General features: G+C 44.1%; 1 protein-coding gene across 2 annotated transcripts in view; it reads left to right on the top strand.

Annotated features, from left to right (window-relative positions):
• The window catches only part of DMRT1 (doublesex and mab-3 related transcription factor 1), a 90,874-nt gene that overhangs the window by 30,389 nt on the left and 36,062 nt on the right, over positions 1–24,423 (top strand). The window contains exons 3-4 of one of the 2 annotated variants that reach the window (XM_065908437.1): positions 5,059–5,342; positions 22,330–22,474. In XM_065908437.1, coding sequence (XP_065764509.1) covers positions 5,059–5,342; positions 22,330–22,474 — 429 coding nt within the window. The remainder of the gene's footprint in view (positions 1–5,058; positions 5,343–22,329; positions 22,475–24,423) is intronic. The other variant, XM_065908436.1, reaches the window with a different exon arrangement.

Below are 24,423 nucleotides of genomic sequence, written 5' to 3'. Positions count from 1 at the left end.
CTCTTGATTGCCTCCCTGCCCCCACCATCTCTGAATCACCTCCATCTTTGCTGATGGTGACGTCTGCCTATACTGTCATTGTGGCCATTGGATTATTGGTTTGTAGGATTGTTGGTCTTAACACATAACTTTCCCAAATAGATAACTCACTCTTAAGAAGAAATGAAGCATTTTGAGTATTTCTTTGTGCCTTTTGCAACACCTGGACATGGTGGTTATGTGATGACTAATGAAAAAAATCAAATTAAGTACCAGCCTACACCTTAAGGTCAAAAATAAATGATTTCTGCACTACCTGCTCCTCTTGATAATCCAGAAGCCTGATGAAGAATAGTATAGTTTGTCAAAGCCCTGGTGTGGGCCATGAAAGTTAGACCCATCTGGCAGCAGTATCCACAGAGCACCTACAGCTTGTGATCCAAGCTCTGCAGTGATTTCTGTAGTAGCCCAACTTCTCCGTTCAGTGGAATTAATTGCTCTCATTTGATAGCCAGTCAGCACTGTCAAAATAATTCAGTCAGGAGTCACTGGTTTTTTTAGGATAATTTATGGAGCAGTTGCTTTGAATCGTGAGACCAGTGGTTCTTGAGCTTTTGAGTGTATCAGAACCTATTGAAGTCTTTGTTAAAACTCAGGTGCTTGGCCAGCCCTCAGTATTTCTGATTCTGTGGGTCTAGGGTGGTTCTGAGAATGTTCTCTATAAGTTCCCAGGTGGTGCCTGTGCCGCTGAGCACCACTGGATTAGACACTTGGAGTTTCCTGGGTGTTTATTGCAGCCCTGGGAAATGCCCACCTACTGGTAATGGGCACATCAAGGCTGAGAAGCATGAAGCTGTTGTTTAAAGTAAAGTTTTAATTTGAATCTTTAAAGTACAATTTGGGGGTTTATAAAACACAGAATTTGGTAGTTCCTCATGTCCCTGGGGTGGGTGCCCTTTCCCAGTGCTTTTTAAAAGGTCACTTTTTAGGAGCATTTAAACATTTTAAGTCTAAAATTTTTAGGCATTTACTCTTATAAAGCTCAAGTCATTTTTATTATGTGAATATTGGTATGAATCAAAAGTTTTCCAACGTATGTCTTAATTTATTCTTAAAGCTCAATATACTTTGCGAGAGGGAATAAAATATGGTAAGTGGAAAGGTGATGGCGTTTCAATGAATTACTGTTGTCTGTAGCAAAACAAATCCTTTCTTTGATCTGATGTAGCATTTTATTTGAGGTTTTGTCTGAAGTTTATTGAAGCCATTCTTGTTACCTTGAGGATTATTACTGACAACATTTTGTTGCTGGATAAACTGAGGCCTGATTAAAGGTCCTGAGTAGGGTTATGATGTAGAAACTCTTGAACCTGTGCCCTGATTCGAGAATGCTGGTGTCTTTGGATTTCTGTTTAATTCTTTACTTCCTGTTATATTTTGTTTTCTTTATGAAGAAGCTTTAGTTTTCAAGGGCAGGCCCGGGGGGTACCCAGTGCTTTTAACTCCAGAGACAGGGATGAGCATCTGAAACGCCTTCCTAAATCCTATGAAATTGTGTATGAGTATCCCACTAATGCTTATGACTGGATAGTAAGAAGGTCATTCATTCCTTTTTTTAAAGTAACCATATAGTTGACCATTTTTGGCCAAACTTGTATTGATTTTAACAATGAAGTTCAACAGTAAAGACGTGACATTGAAAGCAGAAGAACTAGATACTGAAAACCACATATTTGCCACTAAACTGTGTTTAAAGTAAGAGAAAGGACCGAGGGAAGTTCAGGAGGTGGGAAGGGCACGTGCCTTCTCCAGAATGGAGTAGAATAATGGGATTGGAGCCTCTCATCTCCTTAGTTGGGAGGATGAAGCAGGAGGAAGGCAATAGATGTTGTAAGATGGTAGCCCTGACGAGGCATCGCCAGGAGCCTGCAGTGGACAAGTTTGGTGTCCTAGCAGAGAAGAGACTTCAGTGCTAACTGTAAATTGAGGCTGTAAAAATACATTTTGTTGTAGCTCTCTCCCGAACCTTCCAGAGAGTGCACGTTTAGTCATGCCTTCCCCACGTTCAGCCGGACGACCCGCTCTGAGCACCTGCTGTGGACCATGTATTACTAGTCTTGGGAATTTCTCTTCATGAGCTTCCCCCTGCCGGCATGTGCTCAACCCTTCTCTCTGTTTTAAAAATGAAATAACAGCTTACTACTCCTTGGAGCTTCTGGTCTTTTCTCATATTTGTTTTGATGCTAGGCTACTTGGAGAAAAACCTGTTCATTGATCCTTGCTGCAGATTCTTACCCTCATGTATCTGGCCGTGTGCTCAGTTCGAGGATGCACGGCGAGCGAGGGGTGGTGGGGGGTGCCGCTCGCTGGGTATCCCTTCTCACCAGAGCGAAGGCTCGTCACCACATTCACAGAGCCTACTTGCTCTTTATCTCTCGCAGGCATCTTCTCTCACTGTGCTAAAACCGCAAGGCCCTAAAGGCCCAGCCGTCTGTGGATCTTTTCCAGAACTAATTTTGCTTGATCTCTTAGCAGCGGTGGACGCTGTGGCCTGCCCTCTCTGGTCCCTGTCGACTTTGTCATCTGTGACATTACATTCTCTGCTCTGTCTTCGGGCTTCTGGCCTGGGTGCTCTTTTCTCCTTTTGTAACATACTCTTCCCTACACCTTCCTCCTGCTCTCCCCAGATGCAGTCCGCATCTCAGGGCGGTGACTCCCGAATCTCAACCTCTCCCCGTGAGTGCCAAGTGCCAAGTTTCTCAGCCTCACTCATCTCCCCATGTGTGTGCCCTTTGGGCCCCGTGATGAAGCAGAACTTACCCTTGGTCTCCGCTGCCGCCTAGGTCTCCTGCTCTTCCTCTTCTCCTGCGTCTCAGTTCCTGACGCCCCTGGGTCCTGAGTTCTGTTGCGTTCCCCGCCCCCCTGCCCCGTGTCCCTGGCACAGCCTTCCCCGCTGTTATTTGCAGACGGCTGTGTCTCTCCCTGACTGCTTCAGCGGCTCCCTGCTGGCTCTCCTGCCTCTGACCTGCCTTCCCTCACTTGTCTTGAGAACTGCTCCCCAGCTGAATCACCCCAAGGTGCAGCTGTGTGCTCCTTTGCTCAGAAGCCCTCAGTGGTTTCCACCGCACCCTGGCGAGAGCTGAGTGAGCCACCTCAGGTTCCCCCTCGCCTGTCTACAGCCCGCCTGTCACCCTGGCCCTCTATTGATCTTTTCTCACCCAATTCTTCACCCCAAGGGCCGGTCCATCACCGCAGAGTCCCCCAGTTCCCTGCGTCCATCCCTGCGTCCTCGCTGCCCTGTCTTAGGTTTTCTCTTTTTCTTCTGCTCATGCTCAGTCATGTCCGGCTCAGAGACACCATGGACTGTAGCCGCCAGGCTCCTCTGTCCATGGGATTTCCCAGGCAAGAATACTGAATCAGGTTGCCAGTTCCTCCTCCAGGGGATCTTCCCGACCCAGCGATCAAACCCATGTCTTCTGCATTGGCAGGTAATTCTTTATCACTGAGCCACCAGGAAAGCCTGTTTTTCTCATTTTCACCTATTTTCTGCTCCTCTGTTTATTTATTTGGATGTGCCAGATGAGAAGGCAATGGCACCCCACTCTAGTACTCTTGCCTGGAAAATCCCATGGACAGAGAAGCCTGGTAGGCTGCAGTCCATGGGGTCGCTAAGAGTTGGACACAACTGAGTGACTTCACTTTCTCTTTTCATTTTCATGCATTGGAGAAGGAAATGGCAACCCACTCCAGTGTTCTTGCCTGGAGAATCCCAGGGACGGCAGAACCTGGTGGGCTGCCGTCTTTGGGGTCGCACAGAGTCAGACACGTCTAAAGAGACTTGGCAGTAGCAGTAGCAGCCAGATAATAGTTATGACACATGGAATCTTTTATTTGCAGCATATGAAATCTTTAGTTATGGCATTCAAACTCTTAGTTGTGGCATGTGGGATCTTGTTCCCTGACCAGGGATCAAACCCATGTCCCCTGCATTGCGAGTGTGGATCTTAGCCACTGGGCCACCCAGGGAAGTCCCCCGCTCCTCTTTTAAAGTGAAACTCAGGTGCAACTTATGTTTTTATTTAATGGCAGTCTCTATAATTCCTTTCTAGGCTGTGTGTCATCTTTCTAGCCTTTGAGATTGCATAAATGTTCATAGGTATTTCTGCATGAGAGTCCTTGTTATAGTTTGTAATCCCATCATTTATCCTAAACTGTGGATTCCATGTGGGCAGGGGCATCCTAATTCCCTGTAGCCATCTAAGGCACCTGGCCAACTCTTAGAACATTGTTTAACAAAAAGTCGTTGGAAAGATGACTTAGGAGTCCATTCAGTTGTTGATTGGAGTTGACGGTTTAACATCTAGACCCTGTGCTGCAAACTTCAACCTGTGGGTCACTTGGGCCTGTTCCCTGTATTTGTGAATAAAATTTTATTGCAATGCAAGCACCCAGCAGCCTGTATGTTCCACAACAGAATGTCCACAAGGTCTAATATAGACGCTAACTGACCTTTTACAGAAGTTTGTCTCCCAGGTCTATACCATTATCCAGACTCAGGAAGGATAAAGAATGATCAGTTGGAAGGAGATGAAAGAAACCAATGTTTGCTTAAACTCTTAGCCTCTTGCTTTGCCTTCAGACATACTGGCGTGGACAGACACATAGAAAAGGCATCTAGATTTTATTATTATTTAAAGTTATGTACAATTAATTTTGCTCTAAGACTTGCAGATAGCCAACTTAGCTAGATTTGATCTCTGATTTCTTGACATTAGGGTAGGAGATTTCTCTGTAGAAGTTAAACGTGGTCAGGCTTTACGTAATTAAAATGACCCCTGCCTAAAATATTTTTGACGTTCTCTGTAAAAATAATCACCAGTGTCTGTCGGCTGTGCTGCCCCCATTACTCCAGCCTTCGAAACTCTGCTCTTTTCTGGCCACAGGGCACTCAGCACATTCCGGAGCCTTGCTCTGAAGCTCTGTGGATCTTGAGGACGGAGGCCGTATGTTGTCAAGGTGTACAGGTAGAATTTTGTGGTCCTGAAACTGATACCATGTCGTCGTGTTCGTTCTTTCCAGAGGGACGGATGGTCATCCAGGATATTCCTGCTGTCACCAGCAGAGGGCATGTGGAGAACACACCTGAGCTCGTTTCCGACCCCACCTACTACGGCAGCTTCTACCAGCCGTCTCTGTTTCCCTACTACAACAATCTCTACAACTACCCGCAGTACTCCGTGGCCTTGGCTGCTGACTCCTCTGCCGGGGACGTGGGAAACCCCCTTGGGGGCTCCCCTGTGAAGAACAGCCTCCGGAGCCTCCCGGCGCCCTATATGCCTGGCCAGGCAGGAAACCAGTGGCAGGTAGGTTGTTACCCAGAGAGGTTACTGGATGTTTGAAACCGCACACATGCACATATACCCAAACCAGCACACGTGTGCGCCATTATGCAAAACGTGTAGAAAGTTTTCACTCTACCCATTACACCATTTAACCGCAGACATTGACTGAAAGGAATTGTAAAAAAAAGATATGCATATATTTGATTGCATTTTGAAATTTTACTTTCTCATACTTGAGTGTCACTTTGTGTAAACACCCAGGGGCCAGAATCAGTTTCGGAAGTGGCTTGTGTGTGAGGCCTCACCTCCTCCAGCCTCGCCCTCACTGTGGAGAGCAGCTTAGAGAATGCTGGACTCAGCCTTCTGGGTGGAGTAACCGAGGTGGCGTTTGCACCCTGGAAGGGAGATGCAAAGTGATCTGTGTGTTTGCACGGAAGAAAGCTGAGAGAAGAACTAGGTCCCTGCTGTGCTGGGCCACCTGGAGAGCATTTGTATCTGGGAATGGAAGTCAGTCTTTCATACACTACGTATGTGTTTCTGAAATAGTGTGCAATCAAGAGCTTTCAGTATTTGGGGTAAAACAAAGCATTTTGCATTATCAGGGGACATTTATTCAGCGCTGTTCCGCTTCTCAGTTTTCACCACTTCTCTCATGCTGGTTTGTCAGCGGCACATTCAAGGCCTGGAAAGCATAGCATTCCCAGGCTGGATTAGCATGTTGTGAGAATGTGCACGCATAAGCACTTAGAATCAGTGCCTCCAAATCCCCTCCACTTGTAGAATACCAATTGTGCGAGAATTGTTCTCATTTTGGGCGCGTTTGCTGTGTGTGGGTTTCCACATTGATTCCAGCACACTCAGGTATACGTATTTGGGGAGTTGAGGGGAAGTCTTTGACCTTTTTATTCCCACTTCTAAAAAATGCACGTTGGTGTGGAGAAGTTGATACTCACTTCACCTCTTTTTTGGGCTCTCCCACTGGCTTTATGGATCTGACTTCCTTATAATAGTCATGCGTCAGCTTTAATCCTTTGGGCTACTCATTTTTGTAAGTTTTTCATGAGTTTTACTTTTAGCATCATACTTTTAAAAAAGGTATTGGAATTTACAGCTGATGTGAGTGTAAAGGAAATTCAGTGATTTATAATCCGCAGGCTGGAGTCCTGCAGGCCTTTCAAAGTGCCAGTTGGGTTTTATGATTTGGGACACGTTTTAGGTTGATTTCTGTTAGAGATGCTGTTCTAAGAAAGGAGAAAGAAGTATCTTATTTGTTTAGTTTCTAAACAGATTTGTTTGTTGTTTAGTCGTTAAATCGTGTCTGACTCTTTACGACACCATGGACTGTAGCCCTCCAGACTCCTCTGTCCATGGGATTCTCCAGGCAAAAATACTGGAGTGGGTTGCCACTTCCTTCTCCAGGGCATCTTCTCGACTGAGGGATCAAACCTGCATCTCCTGCATTGCAGGTGGTCTCTTGCACTGTAGGCCAGTTCTTCACTGCTGAGCCGCCAGCGAAGCCCCACATATATTATAAGGAAGCAGTAATTGAATAGAAACACCTAGCAATAATACTTACAGCCAATGTTTAAGGGCTCGGAAGTGAACCGCTCACTTGTTCACCAAGCCACTATGGCAGGGGCATGGGGAACGGTGATCTGGGGCAGGGCCTCTGCCCACCTGGCTGGCAGAGGAGGGCGTCAGGAGGGCGCCCTGGCTCTGCTCCGTGGACAGTGCCTTGCCCGTTCCTGGCGGAAGCTTCCCCGGAGGAGAGAGGGCGCAGCGGTCCTCCCGTCTCTGCAGCCATGCTTTCCTGTCTCCCTTGTGGAAGGCGTCCCGCAGCTGCGCCGGGAGGGCACTGAGCCGGTCTCCCTCACTGGACCTTCCCCCTTGGTCTGACCCTGGCTCCACCTGAAGGGCCTGAAGCTTCAGCAACATCTCCACCATATACTGTCTTGACTCTTGCTAAGATCAGACTTCCCTCCTCACTCTTCACCGCAGCGGTAACTTTGATGTCATCTTCCTTCCCTTGCTCCTTTGTGTATCAGTGTGTTTGTTGGGAACAGTGTGAAATGTTTTCAGAACAAAGAGCTCCTTTCTGGTTCCTAGAAAAGATCGATTCTAGTGGAGATTGTCATAATTTTCTAAAGCCAGACTTAGAAATTAGTGGGGAGGGTCCTGAATTGTTTATGAAAAGAAATCATTGACTTTTCATTGTAGAGCTGAGACTTCCTATAAGTCTCCCTATAAAGTCATGCAAGTCACAAGTAATTATTGAACACCTACTCAGTGAAAAGCCTATTTTAAAAAAAGCTGGAGCATTCTCCGGGGCCAACATCCCAGGACTCTTCCCTGATGATGCCCTGCACTCATACCGAGAGCTGCTTTAATCTCTTCGGGTCTGCCTCCAGCCTCTGGAGATTTGTGGCCCAATCACGGGTTCCTGTCCTCTTGTGAAACAGGAATAACATTTGTGACACTGGAACAAACTCACGATGAATGGCTGGTTCCACTGACCAGCAGCTCAATTTCACTGCTGCATTTAATTGCCTGCAAAAGCTGTTTATTGCCTGGTGCACTCCTCCACGGCAACATTACCTTTTAAATAAACATGTTGTACCAGGTTGACAAAGGAGAGGTGCATATCACGGGAGCAGAAATAAATATGGGAGGACTCTGAGCTGTATCTGGGCTCTCCTTCCAGTCCCCATGGCCAGCACCCGCTGGATTAGCTTTTCAGAAGCTTGTACCACCAGAGGTGGAGACTCCGGTTCCAGGAACAGTTGGGGTGTGGTCACATGGCAGCAGAGGTGACTCCTTCCTTCTGGTGGTTCTTTGGGGCTCAGTCTTAAGATGCGATCATCTGTTTATGATTATCCTCCTCACCGGAATGCATTCGATTATGAAATAATGATGTATTGAGGTCCCACTCTTTGTCAGGGATCTACTGCTGAACCAAGTGGACAAAAAGTCGAAAAGTAAGTCTTGGGGAAAGGCTGTTACCACCTGGTATATGAGAATGGGGAATCATCTCTGTAGCCCTGAGTTTGAAACAGATACAGGCAGACAGGAGATCAAGCGGACGGCTAGGCCTTGGTGCACAGAGAAAGGCGCCCCTTTGTGGGCTTTACCGGGATGGCCCTTCAGCACTTGCCTGCTATGGGCCGGAGGACCCAGCAGGGCACTTGTAAAAGGCACTTTTTTTTTTTTTTTTTTTAAATTTTACTTTACAACATTGTACTGGTTTTGCCATACACTGACTTGAATCTGCCATGGGTGTACATGTGTCCCCATCCTGACCCCCCCTCCCCCCCCCCCGCCATCCCATCCCTCTGGGTCATCCCAGCGCACCAGCCCCGAACACCCTGTGTCATGCATCGAACCTGGACTGGTGATTCATTTCACATATGATAATACACATGTTTCAATGCCATTCTCCCATATCATCCGGCCCTCACCCTCTCCCACAGAGTCTGAAAGACTGTTCAATAGAAAAGGCGCCTTTTTTGACTGCTGCCCGCCTGCTGTGTTCGCCATCCTGTACCCAGCAGCCTGCCGGGGGGCCCTGGTTTTCACACTGCCTCCCCTTTTTATTAGTGTGGTTCAACATTAGAACAACCTGTCGGCTCAAAGAATGCTTCTGGAGCATGTGCATTGTGGGCACAGTTGCAGCACCTCCACTTCTGTGCCCTCGGGGTCCCCCAGGAGGGCCAGAGGTGGGGGTGAGGGATAGCAAGCCAAGGCTTAAACCTGGCTCCCGTTCCCAAGGAGACAATTATAATTAGCCATTAATTAAGCCATTATTTTTTGAAATTTCTAAACTTACAACAACAGTATATCAAGGAGAAGGTAGTAGAATGCAAAATCTACTTCATTTGTGAAGATGAAATAGGAGAATTCAGATCAGTTGTATGCCCACCTCAGACCTATAAGTTGCACTATCAGGCCCCCGGGATAATGTGCATCTGGTCACATCAGACTCCTGGTTGACTGGCTAAGAAAGAGGAATTGGCTCCCTGAGGAACACAACCTCAATCCTGGACCTTCTTGCTCTGGGTGAGGTGCTCTCTCTGCAGACACGCCTGTGATCCTCTGGGCTTCCACTCCAGTCACATCACCCACTTCCCTGGCTTCTCTTCTTAGAGCGAAGCGGGATTTGGCCACTATTTGTTGGTGAGCAGACACTCACAGTCTTTTTCTTCTGGAAAGAAAACACAGTTTTCAAGCACACGGAAGAGGAATCCGTACGACCACTTTCAGTTAAAGCATGTAATTTCTTTCCTCAGGAAAAGGGAATTAGATGTGGTATTTGCCTTGGGCTATTAGAGCTAACTACCCTAATTTGATTCTTAAAGGGGGATTACAGAGACATACATTTCTGTTGATACTCTGCTGATGTGGTGTGTTTAGTTTGTATCAGGCCACTTGTGTGAACTCTGTAATTCTAATAATTTTATAGGTGCTTATTTTAGGATTTCTAGATTAGACAGTCATTTTGTAGAAAAATATTGGTACTGGCATTTTTCTTCCCGCTAAATACCTCCAGATGTAATTTATGTTCTTAGTGCATTATTCAGTTTAGACACCATTGGTGGACAACTGATGTCAGCTTGTTCTTTATTTTACTGGAAATGTATTTTGTGGTTCACTGTCTTGAATGGAGGCTGTTGCCTTTGCTGGTTTACAAAGAAATGAGGAAAACTGAGACAACGGGGGTTTCTCTAACAGCTAAATTATTTCAATTGTTGTTATTGAGACCCTCACATTCCAACTTTTTTTTTTAAATGTAATAAGGATTCCTTTTTTTTCCCCCCTGTAAATGTCCTTCCTCAGCAATATAAGAAACTGGAGGCTCTACCCCTGCCTTTGCCACCCCCGTTTTAAAAAGTTGTGCTGGTCTGAAGTCCAGAGAGAGTCTGGAAGCCGTGTACCGGCATTGTGTCACGACAGCAGCAGAGTTCTTCAGGGCCTTCCGCATGCTGTCTGTGGCGGTTGTCTCAGCCTCCTTCCAGACCTTGTCCTGTCTCTCTATCTCGGCCCTGTGAGTGCCCTCATCTTAGTCCAGCATTTTGTCAGACTCTCCTCACGTGCACCTCAAGTAGATCCTGCTTTCTGGGACCCTGGGGACACAGGGCTTGGGCTTCCTAGTTCAGAAGACCAGCCTTGGAGAATCTTCTGTTTGAACATAAAAGTCATTTCAGACCACTGGAAGCATAAAGCTAGTGAAGAGGCGATGTCAGGCTTCCCCAAGTTTGGGGTCACATTGCCTCTACTATGAACTTTCCCTTCAGTGACTGTCTAGTCTTAGCCACATTTGTTATTTTCTCTTCTGAAACAATTCCTCATTAGATTTCTTCTCATTCAGGGAGAAACAGTAAACCCAGCTTTCTTGGGCCTTTATGACGTCATGTTCCTGCTCCTGCAAGAGAAGACCTTCTGTCAACCAGGGCGTGTGTCGGGCAGCAGCAGGCCCGTACGTCTGGAAACGGTCCTCTTTCTGTTTCTAAACCACCTTCTCGCTGACGTGTGTTTTCACGGAGGAATTGCTGTGTTGTCTCGTTCTAGATAGGTACCAGGCATGATCATGACAGGCACCACCTGGTCTTCATCACACTTCTCCTGAAAGGAATGGTGGTTCTCTTGCAGAGGTTTTGAAAGTTGAACGATGTTCTTTGCTTTTGCTTTTTGGAAAGGCCAGTGTTGTAAGAACTGATGTCGGTGATGACAGTATTTCTGCTGGCTCTTGGTCGGGAACCAAAGCTGAGGGAGGTTGGTGGGTATTTTAGAAGCTGAGCTCATTCATGGTGAGAGATGGATCTGAAGAATGTTCCCTCACTGCAGCACGGCAGCAGGAAAGTTATTTCGCAGAGTATTTGGTTAAAAACATCTGGATTACAGAGGAAAATGGAACTGGCCTCTGGAAACGGCAGGCACTTTTCCAAGGCAGCGCTGAGTCAGAGAGGATCTCGGGGAGGAGCTGGGCCCTAGCCATGCTTACGGGATTGTTTCTCAGCCTGGCTGAGGCGGTCCAGTAGCATCCTAGGTTATCCAGATGGAGGGTGACCTTGGATTCTTAGAAACCTTTGAGAGACCTCAGAAAATCCTGGGCCGTCCTGCGGCTTCACTTCCATTCTGACTTGAGTCCAGTTTGATTTGAACTGAGTTGGAAAACCCTGGAAAGGGCTCATCTATTCCAGGGACTACTCCACAGTTTACTAGAGGCAGAAAGAAAGACATCATCTGTCTGTTGTGAGATTATGTCTGATCTCTGACACAATAGCATTGGGTTAGTAAATAATACAGTCATTTGGGAATTCTGTAATCTGTTTGAAAATTATATAATTAGATCACAGTTTTTAAAAAGCTTTCAGATTTGATTTAGTTGAGCTCGTGGCCAAAACCTCGTCTATTTACATTTGCCTTTTTAGCTTACTTTTTTTCTAAGTAGATGTCAATAAGATATAAAATTAGGTGCTTTTCAAAAAGTTTTAATATGTGCATGAGTGAGTCTCCTCTGTTTTTTGGGAGTCCATATTTCTGTGTCCTGGTAAGTGGCCCTCATCAGTTGGATAAAGACCAAAATCAAGGGAATGCATGATAGAGGCTGATTTGCCCTACTTTTTGGAGCTACATTAGGAATATAGTATCAGGAACACAGAAGGAATATAGTCATGAGAGATCTCCATCCTGTTACAGAGAGTGTATAAGGAATTCCTCTGTGTGTCAATCATTGGTTGGTTGAGTGCCGGCTCCATGCCACCCTGACTGCATGTCCCTTCCATGCATCTCCCGGGGGGTAGATGAGAGCAAGGATGCGCACAACCCTCTGGTCACTGTGTGGTCAGAGTCTGGAGATCCCCAGGGGCTGTGCCGCCCTGTGGAAAGGTGGGCTCTGTGCAGCGCTGTGCCCGTGGTGGGGCGAGGCGGCCTGAGGACAAGTGCTTTATCCCTGCTCTTGTTTAGAAATGCCCCTGCCTGATGATAATTCCAAGCAGGTTGACTTAGTTCTGTTGTAAAAAGTGCCCTGCAGAGAGTGTACCCCCTTACGGCCTGTACCCAGGACAGGTGGCTCTCAGCACCCCCTCCTTGGGAGACCCTGACCCTGAGGCATTCCCTTGAGATGCACAACCTTCTGGGAGCAGGCTTCATAGAAAGACCAAGGGATTATCTCTTCATTTTATGTTTTCATTTTTCTTCCTTTTTTCATCACAGTTCTTTTCAAAAACACTCTTTTTGGTGATTCTTAGCCAATGTTGAGAGAGGGAAGGCAGATGTAATAATTTTGCGTCTTGGGTAATGGTATGCAACTAAAAAATAGGAAGGCGTGTTTTCTCTGTCTCTATCTCTCTCCCCATTTAATAGTGTCAGTGTAGTTTCTTGTTGGTTTTTCAGCTTTAAAAAATGTAAAATATTTTAAAATACTATTTAAAAATAGTAGAAACATTTCAGACAATACATTTTTCTTTCAAATATCAAACATTTATATAGTTAAAGTAACTTTTGAAGTATGTATGGGCAGAATTTTCTGTCTCCTTCTCTTTTACTAGGTCCCTGACCTACCTGTGAAGGGGTCAGTTATGTGCTAAAAGGTCCAAACAAGGGGTCCTTGGATCTTACCGCTGCCCTGCATTGAGGCCCCCAAAGCGGGAGGCCTGTGGGTGGGGGTGTGACAGGTCAGTTACTGGACTGGCCGGCCAGGCGCCGGACCCTTCTTCCCTGCTGCTGCACTCGGCCCTGAGACCCAGCCTAGTCGGGGACTGGCACCCCCTTTGTGGGTGGAGAAACAGAGGCTCAGGGAGGTGAAGTCACCTGCCATGTCACAGGCTGGCAGGTGGGGGGCTGGAGTTGGAACCCTGGTTTGCCTGGCTTGAGTGCACATGTGCCCTCATATCTCTACCCTCCTCATGGGGCAGCGCACATTGCTTGGTTTTCCTGGTATGAAACCGTGAGGGGTTATATTACATCTTACGATGTAAGCTATTATAAGATATAACATCTTATGTAATGTTTCCAAAGACTTGGCACGTTAGATTATAGGAGAATCCCAGTACTCAGAGTATTAACCACGTTTAACTCTCTCTCACACACACTCTTGGTCACTCTGAGGTGGGCTTCCAGCATGGGTCTGGAGTGGGAAGCGCCTTTCTGCACCCCTGACCCGCCATGAGTCGGGTGTGCCCATCAGCGGTCACCAGCCTGTGTCCCAGTTTTTTATGCCAGTTCGGGTTAAGGACAGGCACACGTGTGCTCACCCTTGGAAGGTGGCCCCAGACAGGCTCTCCTTGCCCTACAAGCAGTCTATCATGTTCAGCGCTCATAAGATACCCTTCACACTGCTGATTTATGCTAAAAGTATCCTAATGTTTCTGACAGCTCATGTGTGACGTGAATATAATCCATATTTCTTGGCGCGGCTAATCCAAGTGGCTTATTTCCCGATACTGCTGATAGGGCTATATCTCTTGGTGTCGCCGCCATTGAAATTCTGATGGTAACATATTGTCTGTGGGTCACTAGTTTTGTCTAAAACAGTAGGTTGGAACAGAGTAGCAAAGGTTAATTAAATTTGTCCATCAAGATGGGGACAGAAATGGATGTCTCTGATATTTCTGGTTCTAAAATCAAAGTTCCCAAATGTTGTGGTTACAGGAATTTTTTCTTCTCATTTTCAGACTGACTCCCTCTTAAAATGTTTCATATTTGATCTTAGAGCAGTGAAAACATGAAGAATTATTAAAAGCCAAGGGCAGCGAGTAGGCCTTTATAATAGGCAGATTATATATTATATTATAGGCCTATTATATATTATAATTACATGTTATATATGTTATATATTTAATAGATATATAATTATAATTACATATTATATAATATATTGAATGTATATTTAATATGTGTTTAAAATTTAATGTTTATATAATTGTATATTATATATATCTAACTTAAATATATTTAAATATATAATAGATTATATATTATAATAGGCCTTCGTTTAGATTGGGAATGGTGGCCTAGTTTAGCAGAGAGATGCTTCCGAGGCCGACTTGCCTTGCATGCTGCTTTCTCTGCCTAATCCCTTTGTGAGTGGAACCAGGTTTGTTGATGTCTCTGAGCAGTTTTTTCCTGCGTTCATGATGATTACATTATGAGGACTCAAGTATCTGGTTTCCATCCCACCCCATCCCCCCAGCTGTGAGATATGGTCAGTTACATTTCTCTGGAAGGTTTCATTAAGGATGTCACCATTCCTAAGGCCCCTCCGCCTGTCTACAGAGGCGTACGTAATTCTCTCAGATTTTTGCATGTTAGAGAAAGTGGAGAGTACTGTGTCTTGATGGTTATTAACTGAAATTAAAAAATACAAACCAGCTCTTTCACTGAAGCTGTTTCCTGTTGGCTTTTATGTGAACGATGCTTGCATTTCTGCCTGGCTCCGTATGACTTTGGTTGGAAAGTCAGGGTTTGTGGTTTTCGATTTGTGAATGAGACAAATATAAGTTTTCTAGCTCTAAAGGAGCTAGAAAATCCTGTGTAAGTTTGTGGTTTAGGAAAAGTGAGGAAAGCACTGGGCTGGTCCCAGAGGCTGGTTCCAAATGAACCCCCTTCTCTTTTGTTAACCCTGGAAATGCATAAAACCCTTCCAGTTTCCAGGAAAAGGAGCCGTTTTCAGAGTTTTGTTTTTTCTTACTATGTACCTGTTTTTAAAGGTCCTTATTTCCCTTCACCTAATTCTTACACCAATGTCTTTCAGACATTTTAGACCAAGATCCACAGTAAGAAATGTTTTATCTTGTGATCCAGTATATATTTGTACCTACATACAAGCACAAAAATTAAAATTTCATAAAATAGCTCTTTCCATATTGTATGCAGTGAATTCTCACATTTGTTTAACTTTGTTTTATTTCATTAATTTTCATTAAATTTCAAATACATACAAAAATATATATATGCTGATTGCAGCGGCTGAATTATTTGGGGCCCATTGCGCTAGTGGTAAAGAACCCATCTGCCAGTGCAGGAAGCGCGAGAGATGCGGGTTTGATCCTTTGGTCAGGAAGGTCCGCTGGAGGAGGGCATGGCAACCCCCTTCAGTATTCTTGCCTGGAGAATCCCACGGACAGTGGCTACAGGTGGGCTACAGTCCGTGGGTTGCAAAGAGTCAGACACGACTGAGCAACTAAGCACGCACGCATGAAAGGTCACTGTGTAAGGGAGTAAGCTGCTCTGTCTGTACCACTGATGCTGATGGGAAAACAACCACTGAGCAACACAGTGTTTTAAAATCTCTGTTATTAGTCCTGCCTGGAATTTAGCTGCTTTTCATCTGTCCTTTTTGAAGAGCTCACCCACTTAAGTTTTGTTTTGTTTTAGCATGTGTCATAGCTTTAGCTATGTGTCATGTGTCATGTGCTTTAGCAAGTCTGAAACTTTGGGCAATATTTTCAACACCTTAGATTTATCATTTCATATTTGTCCTCTCTACTATACTCCATACACATGCTTCCTCTCTGCGTTTTCCCCCTCCCATCTCCTCTCAGGAGGAAGAGCATCTCTTCCATTTCTGGACAACCGTACTTATGTTGTCCAGTATCTAAGCGCTGACCCTCAAACACAGCTCCTTCCCCCTTTGAAGAAGTGCACCAGGCCAGGGGCCTGAGTCCTCACAGGCCAGTCTCCCTGTGCTTTTCTCTTCCTGGCTTTAGGGAGGAAAGTGCCAGGCACTCCATAATGTAGCACCTTAGGGAAAGCGAGGTGGGCCCTGCAGAGGAGGTTAACTCCTAATAAAGTCAGGAGAGAGAACTAACCTCCAGGGAAGCAAGAAGGGAGGAACAGAGTGTAGCTGTGGGGAGTCTGCTTGTGGCGCTGACTCAGCACTGGGCTGGTTGATATTTCAGTAATCTCTGAACTGTGTGTATAACAGCAATCATATAAAAATAACTTCTTCCAGATATGATGTGTGGGGTCCGAGAGGATAAATCAGGTGCCTATTTAAGAAGGTGGATGGGCAGTTGCCTCTCAGGGGAAGCACCTGGCCTAGGTAAGGTCCCTGGACTAGGAGGACACTCAGTGTGTGATCAGGCATCCCATTCAAATAGTTTGAAAAGAAGCTTCTGTTAAAACTAAAGGAATCCGGGCTTCCCTGGTGCTCAGTAGTATAGAATCCACCTGCCATTGCAGGAGACACAGGTCAGTCTCGGATCCGGGAAGACCCCACGAGCACCTGAGCACGTGTATCACAACTATTGAGTCTGTTCTCTAGAGCCCACGGACTGCACCTGCTGAGCCACGTTCTGCAGCCTGAAGCCCGCACACCCTAGAGCCTGTGCTCTGTAATAAGAGAAGCCGCCACAATGAGAAGCCCTACAACAAAGAGTGGCCCCATTAGCTGCACCTAGAGAAGAGCCCTTACAGCAATGAAGACTCAACACAGCCAAAAATAAATGATTACTTAAAAGAAAATAAATCCTTTAATGGGGGCAAAAGTCAGCCCTAACCTCCACTCTTAACCTCACCAGAAGACCTATAATTCCAGCGTGTGAAGCTTTCTTTTGTAGGAATTTTTCTAGTCTTAAAAGCAAAGGTTTTGCAATTAGGATTATCCTTTTTATTTATTTATTTACTATATCACATTAAATGGAAAATGATGATCACATACAATTAAAATGTTATATAAACACTTTGAGACTATTAAAGTACTAAAGCAAATATGGTCATATTTGTGCATCTTAAAATTACAGAGCTGGGATCTTAGTTTTGTATGCTATAAAAATCCTGTTTTCTTTTTTTAGAATTAATTTATTTATTTTAATTGGAGGCTAATTACTTTACAATATTGTGGTGGTTTTTGTCATACATTGACATGACTCATCCATGGCTGTACATATATCCCACCATCTTGAACCCCCCTCCTTGCAGTTGTTAGGATTATTAACCTATATAGTCCCTCTTCTTACGAAGACCATGCCCTTTCTTCACCAACTCATTCTATGCAGCTCAGCCCTGCTTGGTATAAATTGGACCAGTACTTGGTCTCGAGGAACCTCTTTTAGTCATTCCCTGGATGGAGTGTTTGGTTCAGTGTGTGACTAGACTCTTCCTATTTGAAGTGACCACCAGTGAGTAGTATTTAGGATTTTTTTTTAAAGGAAGTGGGGTCTAACATTTTTACATTCTGTTGGGGTTTTATTGTTATTATTTAGAAAAAGGGTGACTGAGGTATATAAGAAGGAAACCTATGGTTCTGATTTACTGAACTGTATGTTCTCAACAGTTTAATAAAATAAAACCCAAAGCTCTTAGGTTTTCCTCCGGGTTAATACTAATACCGTGCACGTTCTCCACCAGCCCAGCTCCTATCCGTAGGTCATACTCTGGTTCAGAGACCTGGGGTGGGTAATAAGATTATAAAACATGCCTGTTGCTTGCCAGCTACCACATGCTAATAATAATAGTAGCCATAATTCACTGGAATCCAGGACTTTTAGGTTTTACTTGGCTTGTCTGTTTAAAGGAATAAAAAAATAAAATCTTGAGGAGAAACAAGGGGTCATTGCATAAACGAAAGAAAAATTGCATCCTTTCAGCAGAGCTGAACAGTGCCTTTTGTTTGTGAGCACCTTGTGTCCTTGAGAAGAACTTTGCTGTTTTAGCTGGAGGTGAGGATCTGTGCACAAGGGGGTAGTATTAGGTTAGTTTAAAACAAGTTTTCTCAAGCTTGGCGCTATCGACGTGGCTGGACAGTTCTGTGCTGTGAGGCTGCCCTGTGCACGAGAGGATGGTCTCTGCTCACTGGAGGCCAGTGGCAACCCTCCCCGCAGTGTGACGATTAGGAGTGTCTCCAGAAGTTGCTAAATGTCCCCAGGGGACACGTTGCCCCCACCTGAGTACTGCGGGTTTAAAGTCAAACAGGACGTTTCAGAGGTTTCCTCATTTGCCTGTTTTTGTCTCTCACTTAGAGTTGCACACTGTGATTTTTTTTTTTTTAAAGGAGTAAGAAGGAAATAAGTGATCTTGAGTTTAAAATCGCATTTTTCCATGCTGTTTTCTGGACTTCCTGGGTGAATCACGACTCAGTTTTAATTTCATGTTGCAGAGGTTTACGTGTGCAGTTAAAAATGCATCGAACCGGCTCTCTTGCTTGTGGGTGGTTATTTGTAGATTATTCCTCTAGGAGCAGGTGAAGTGACTGGGGACCTCAGTAAGTTCACATTTTAATAACCTCAGGTGGAGTCTGACCCTTTGTATCTTTTCCTTCTTTTGCTGAGGTCTTTCATAGCTCAGTTTTCTGGGAATTCACTGGAAAAATCAAAAGTCTGAGTTCAAAACCTATTTCCAAATAATCCTTGTTATTTGATGCTTTCTTTTTTTGTTTTTTTACATTGAAAGTTATTTTTAATCAAAAGATAATTGCTTTGCAGTGTTGTGTTGGCTTCTGCCATTCAGCATCATGAATCAGCCCTTCAGCATCATGAATCAGCCCTAAGTGTACACATGTTCACGCCGAACCCCCTGTGTCCCATTCCACCCCTCTAGGTTGTCACCGAGTACTGAGTTGAGCTCCCTATGTTATACAGTAACTTCCCAGTAGCTTTGTGTTTTACATATGGTAATATATATGATGCTTTCTGAAAACATAGAAAAGGAATTAAGGAAAAACAGACATCTGAATGGATTTTGAAATTGTGTTTGTTTCCTGGAAAGATTTAGTTGAAAGGAAAAAAAAAGAATCCATGGTTTATCTGAATCTCTTTTCAAATATTATAGACATTGGGATTGGCAGCAGTTGGTCAGTCTGTTTGTCAGATTTAACCTTTTGTAGTTTTTACTTGATACTGGGGATTTCACACTTCTCTGGGTGGGGGAAATACGTAGGTAATCCCAGAACACAGGTGTCACAGTGGATTTACCTGGAGAGCTTTGAAAAAACCCAGGGCCCAGGCCACATCCCAGACCATTGAAATCTGATGCTCTAGGGGTGGAACCAAGGCTTAGATGCTGGGTCTTCAGCCTCCCTGAATTCTAGTGGGAGTGAAGGTTGAGGACTAGGGTGCATTTCTGTAAATAAAGTTTTACTGGAACATAGCCATGCCCATTCATTTACTGATTTTCTAGAGACCCCCATAACTTGCAAAGCCTGAAGATATTTACTCTTTGGCCATTTACCAGAAAACACTTGCTGACTCCTGCTCTAGTGAAAACTTTTTAAAAAAGCTTTACAATAAAATTCATAGTAAAAGAACAAGATTTGGTACTTTGCAGAGCCTTCAGGGTCAAATCCCATCAGGGTTTTTTTAATATATAATTTTATTTATTATTTTTTGGCTATGCTGGGTCTTTGTTGCTGCACTTCGGCTTTTCTCTAGTTGTGGTGCTTGGGCTTCTCACTGCGGGTGGCTGCTTTTCTTGCAGAGGATGGGCCCTGGGGCTTCAGCATTTGTGGCAGGTGGGCGCTACAGTACAGGCTCAATAGTTGTGCACCGGCTTGGTTGCTCCAGCGCCTGTGGGATCACCCCCGATCAGGGAGCAAACTCGTGTCTCCTGCATTGGCAGGCGGGTTCTCTACCACTGAGCCACCAGGGAAGCCCTGTCAGTTCTCTTGTACATGGGAAAAACAGAAAATCATTTTCCCTGAAGAACTGACTGTAAGATATTGTGAAACTGGTGCCCGACTCACCACCCAGAGTGGGAGACTGCAGGGGTTACATGAGGGCACTGAACTTAAGAGTCTGCTCTTGTTTCTAACTCAGCGTTCGTTACTTAGACTCTGTGTGTGACTTGACAGAGGGCTATAGAGGCAAAGGTGGCTCTTTAATGTAAGGTGTGTTGGAGTTTGTTACTCCCACTGCAGCAATTGTAGATGACAGCAGACCCCTGAAGGACATCCTTTAGCTCTGGAGAATTTCATATATAAAAAGAAAAAGAATGAAAAAATTTAAATGCTTTTTACATCATCCTGCCTTTCCTCAGTTCAGGTAGAAAGCTGATGGCTGTAAACCATTGGTCTTCCTTTGGTCACAGCCCCTATGGGCTACAAGCAGGAGAGAAAGGATCCTTTATTTTAGTTCCTTGAGCAGAATTGGCATCTCCTGATTGAGATGCTGATTGAGAGCACGTCACTCTGGGAGGCCCCACCCCACACTTACTGAGTCAGAGTCTACTTTTTAACAGAATCCCCAGGCTGTTTGAATACACATTAAGAGCGCCCTGGGAAGCACTAGTCTTAATTGATAACTGTGTCGGTGCAGTCAACTGACCATTGATCCTCACTTTAAATTATTTCATGGCTCCTTAATGGTTTCTGACTTGGAAATAGCCAAAGGGGAAAAAACTGTCTGTCTGCCTTTAATGACTGAGTCCAAGTACAGCTTGCCCGTCCTCTTATTTAGGAAAGATTTATATAATGGTAGAAAATGAAAATGAGGTGATAGAGTTGGAAGAAATGGCATTTTATGTGTATTAGAAAAGCAAACTAGAAAGGATAAAGGGAACTTGCCAGATGAACTCCACTTGTGAGGAAATAATCAAGTGGAGTGGAGTCTTTGCTTCTGCAAGAAGAAATAATCCACCCATATTAGAGCCAACATCCTCTGGGGAGCAGTAGAGAGGCTCAAAAATGAATGCCTGAAATTTCTCAGATTAGCACAGGGAGTTAGGCCTTTCCACCAAGCAAAGCCATAATGTTCAGCCGTACACATAGCCCTATATCACATAGGAAATTGTCCAGAATTTAGATATTCATAGACAATCTTGAGGAAGCCCAGTACCTACTTTTATCCTACCAGGTTCTGTCAAGTTAGTAGTATTTTCTTTATCATCTGTCTTTATAAAGATCTGATTGAAAAACATGATTTTTGAAATTAGTTTTTAATTCTTAAACAGAATTGGCCTATCCTTGAACAGTCGCAAATTGTTGACTTTTTAAATAAAGTTAATGCCATCTGAATTTAGTTTTTTAAAGGCAATCTAAGTAATAAGAGTCTAGCTATTGGTCTGGCTGTTCTTGCTCTGTAGATCTGATCCCACGGTTAGTGCTCACTGTCTGTACCAGCCAGGTTCGTGCAGGATTCAGAATAATTCTAGTGTTTGTGAAAGTGGCCAGGAAGAGCTAGAAAAGCGGGAGCGGGAACCCTGGTTAAGCCTGGCGGTTCCATCTCCTTAGATTTGAATGAGTGGTCAGGATGCTACAGGCACTGCTCCTTACCTAAAAGCTACTTGAGGTCCCCAAGGCATAGTCTGATTGCCAGCAAAAATTGGGTCAGCTGAGTGTCAGCTGCCACTCCTGCCGGAAGAGCAGCATGTGGCTCCCTTCTGCCTTCCAGATCTCATTTCATGTCCTGTTAGTGGAATCCAGATCACCTCCAGAAGCCTGGAGACAGGAGAGCCTGAGAGCCTCAGATCCCAGACTTGGTTCTTTGCTACAGGAGAGCACAGGAGGAGGCGGGAATGGGCTCTGAGCGACAGCGTCCAGTGTGGCCTCATGTTGAAGATACCAGCTGACTCTCACACGGGGTGTGCATGTTTTTTGTTTTTTTTTTTAAATTCTCTTGATGTGAACACTGAAAGATTAATCAAGGGTAAGATGCCAGTTTTACACACGAAGAGACATGTGAGGGAGTGAAATACTATTTCACATTTTAAATAACTTGTTCCTGATCAGACGTGCCGGTCAGTGTTACAGGCGGTTGTCTTGGTTCATAAACAGCACTCTCTGATCTTTACTGCCCTGCTCTCTTTTGCACTTAGTAGTGGAGCATCCTGTGACCAGTTGGCATTAGAGGGGTACTTTTGAGGGGACCCTGGGATAGAAAAGGCACTTCAGGCTGCACAATTCCAGTATTTCTAGATACTAGAAATAGTGCACTGGAGTCTGTGCACTGGAGGAGCATACTTATTCATGGGTGAGGACACTTCTAACTTTAAGAGATCATTCTGTTAATTTAAAGAATTGGGTAATTCTTGTAACATGTAACTGTGGTCTCAATATATTCCCTCTTTTTTTCTTAAGCAGATGAAAAACCCGGAGAACCGCCACGCAATGAGTTCCCAGTACAGGATGCATTCTTACTACCCGCCTCCTTCCTACCTGGGCCAGAGCATGTCCCAGATCTTCACTTTTGAGGACAGCCCGTCTTACTCGGAAGCCAAAGCGAGCGGTAGGTTCCTGGTTACACGGTCTGGATTTGAGGTGGAGGGGATACCTGCTAGCACGGGGTCTCTGGTCCTCTCAGACAGCTTACCAATTAGCAGCAGTTGGAAAGGTTGTACAAGTATGCTTTAAAGTACTTAGTTATGGAATGATTTTTGCTTTGGTTGATTCTCAGTATCATGTTTCTCTCTTCTGGATACAGAGCGGTAGGAATAAGATATAGAGACTCCGATCAGAAGCCACAAATATATTTTCTGGAGGATCAGTATGTAATATCAGAGGCCCTTTAAATTTGGTTAAGTCCTGATATTTTTGGTGGAATGAATCTCTGTGTATTGAAGACTAGTTTTCCAAAACTTTTCCAGTGTGAAGTTGAAGGTATATTCATCTTTTGCAGGAGGAAATAACATAATAAAACATTTTTGAATACAATAGATCTCAGAGTTTATGCAGTAGCAATGCAAATAACTCTGATATAATGGGTTGGAAATAAAAAATGACTGCTTAACTGACAGAGCACTTTGAAATACACAATTCCTCAACTTCAATTTTAACTTTCTCCCCAGTGTTTACATTGTGATGATAGGTAAATCTTTTATGGCTGTTGTGTTCAGGTCCTATTTTTAAGTTCTTTGTATTTCAGCATCATGTTTTGATCTAGAAAAGTAAGGAGCAGTCACAATTCAGGAAATCAGGGCAATAGTGAATTGGGAGAGAAACCCACTATTAGAACTTAACTCTGTACTGGACAAAAGAAGCTGGTTTTCTGGATAGCTTGATTCTCTATTAAGAACTGGCTTCTTTGTTAAATGAGTGTTTAGAGAATGAAAATTAGAACCATGCTTTGATTTCTAAATTCAGAACAGTGAAGTCTAGAAAAACTGGAAAAGTTACTCTTTATTTTCCATACTAAAATAAAGGGTTTTGTTAGTATGGAGTACATAGTTTGGGGGGACTGACAGTGTGAACTGTGGAGAGACTGAATCACATTTTGTTGATTACTCTTTGACGTTTATTAATAGTCACTTTTTTTCAGGAGTGAACAAGCACAATTCTGTTTTTTAAATATTCAGGCTATTTAATATTTGCCCATGTGGTCCTTTTTACACTGTGTTTGATTCTGTAATTTGAATTATAAGATCCTTAAGGACAGGGAACATCTTACATACCTTTTTAGCTGCTGTGATGTCTGTTTGTTATTCATAAGTTTGAGGGAATGAGTGTACAAAGGGATATGATTTGTAGTAAGTATGATTTGTAAGTAAGCTTGGTCTTTAAGAAGACACCATCCAAAAACAAAAGGTCAGATTCCTAATTCATTGTCTCAAGAAGCCAGGGCACAATTTCGGGATGAAGCAGTTAAAAGAAATGTTTGTTCATATAGCAAATTAGGACTGAAACTTACTTTCGAGAAGAAATTGCCCAAGCTCTTTGCTCTAGGAATAATGGAATATTTTTAGAAGCACTGACATTCTGGAGACAGAGGTGTAAATTCAGAGCAAGGCAGTAAGACAAAAAGATAAGAGGAAATTTATTAGAGCAGAGAGGATGGAATTTGGAGAGGCACAGTAGACATTTGAATTTATGACAGAAAAGGAAGAGACTCAGAAGGAGAGAGGTTACAGGGGAAAAAAGGAAAAAAAATATCAGCCACCCTAGTGTCCATAGTGAGAGACTGGGTCAATAACACCTAAAATTTCCTAGAACTTTTCTGGCGATATGTGTATTTGAAAGTCTGGTGTGAGGATACCTCAGGCATAACCTTCTGGTCCTTCTCTAACTCACTGATAATTAATCAGAGGGGCAAGCTTCAGACATGAGGGAAATAGCCAGGAAGAAATGCAGTGGGATCTCAGCAATGTCTGCTTTGAAATTGCCATGAAGAAGGAGAATATGAATTAATAGGAAATCCAAGTCTCAGATTATTTTGTAAAGAAATAATGGCTTTATAACTTC

Source organism: Muntiacus reevesi, chromosome 17, assembly GCF_963930625.1.
Source record: "Muntiacus reevesi chromosome 17, mMunRee1.1, whole genome shotgun sequence".
Lineage (NCBI taxonomy): Eukaryota > Metazoa > Chordata > Mammalia > Artiodactyla > Cervidae > Muntiacus > Muntiacus reevesi.
This window is presented reverse-complemented; position numbering and strand designations above follow the sequence as displayed.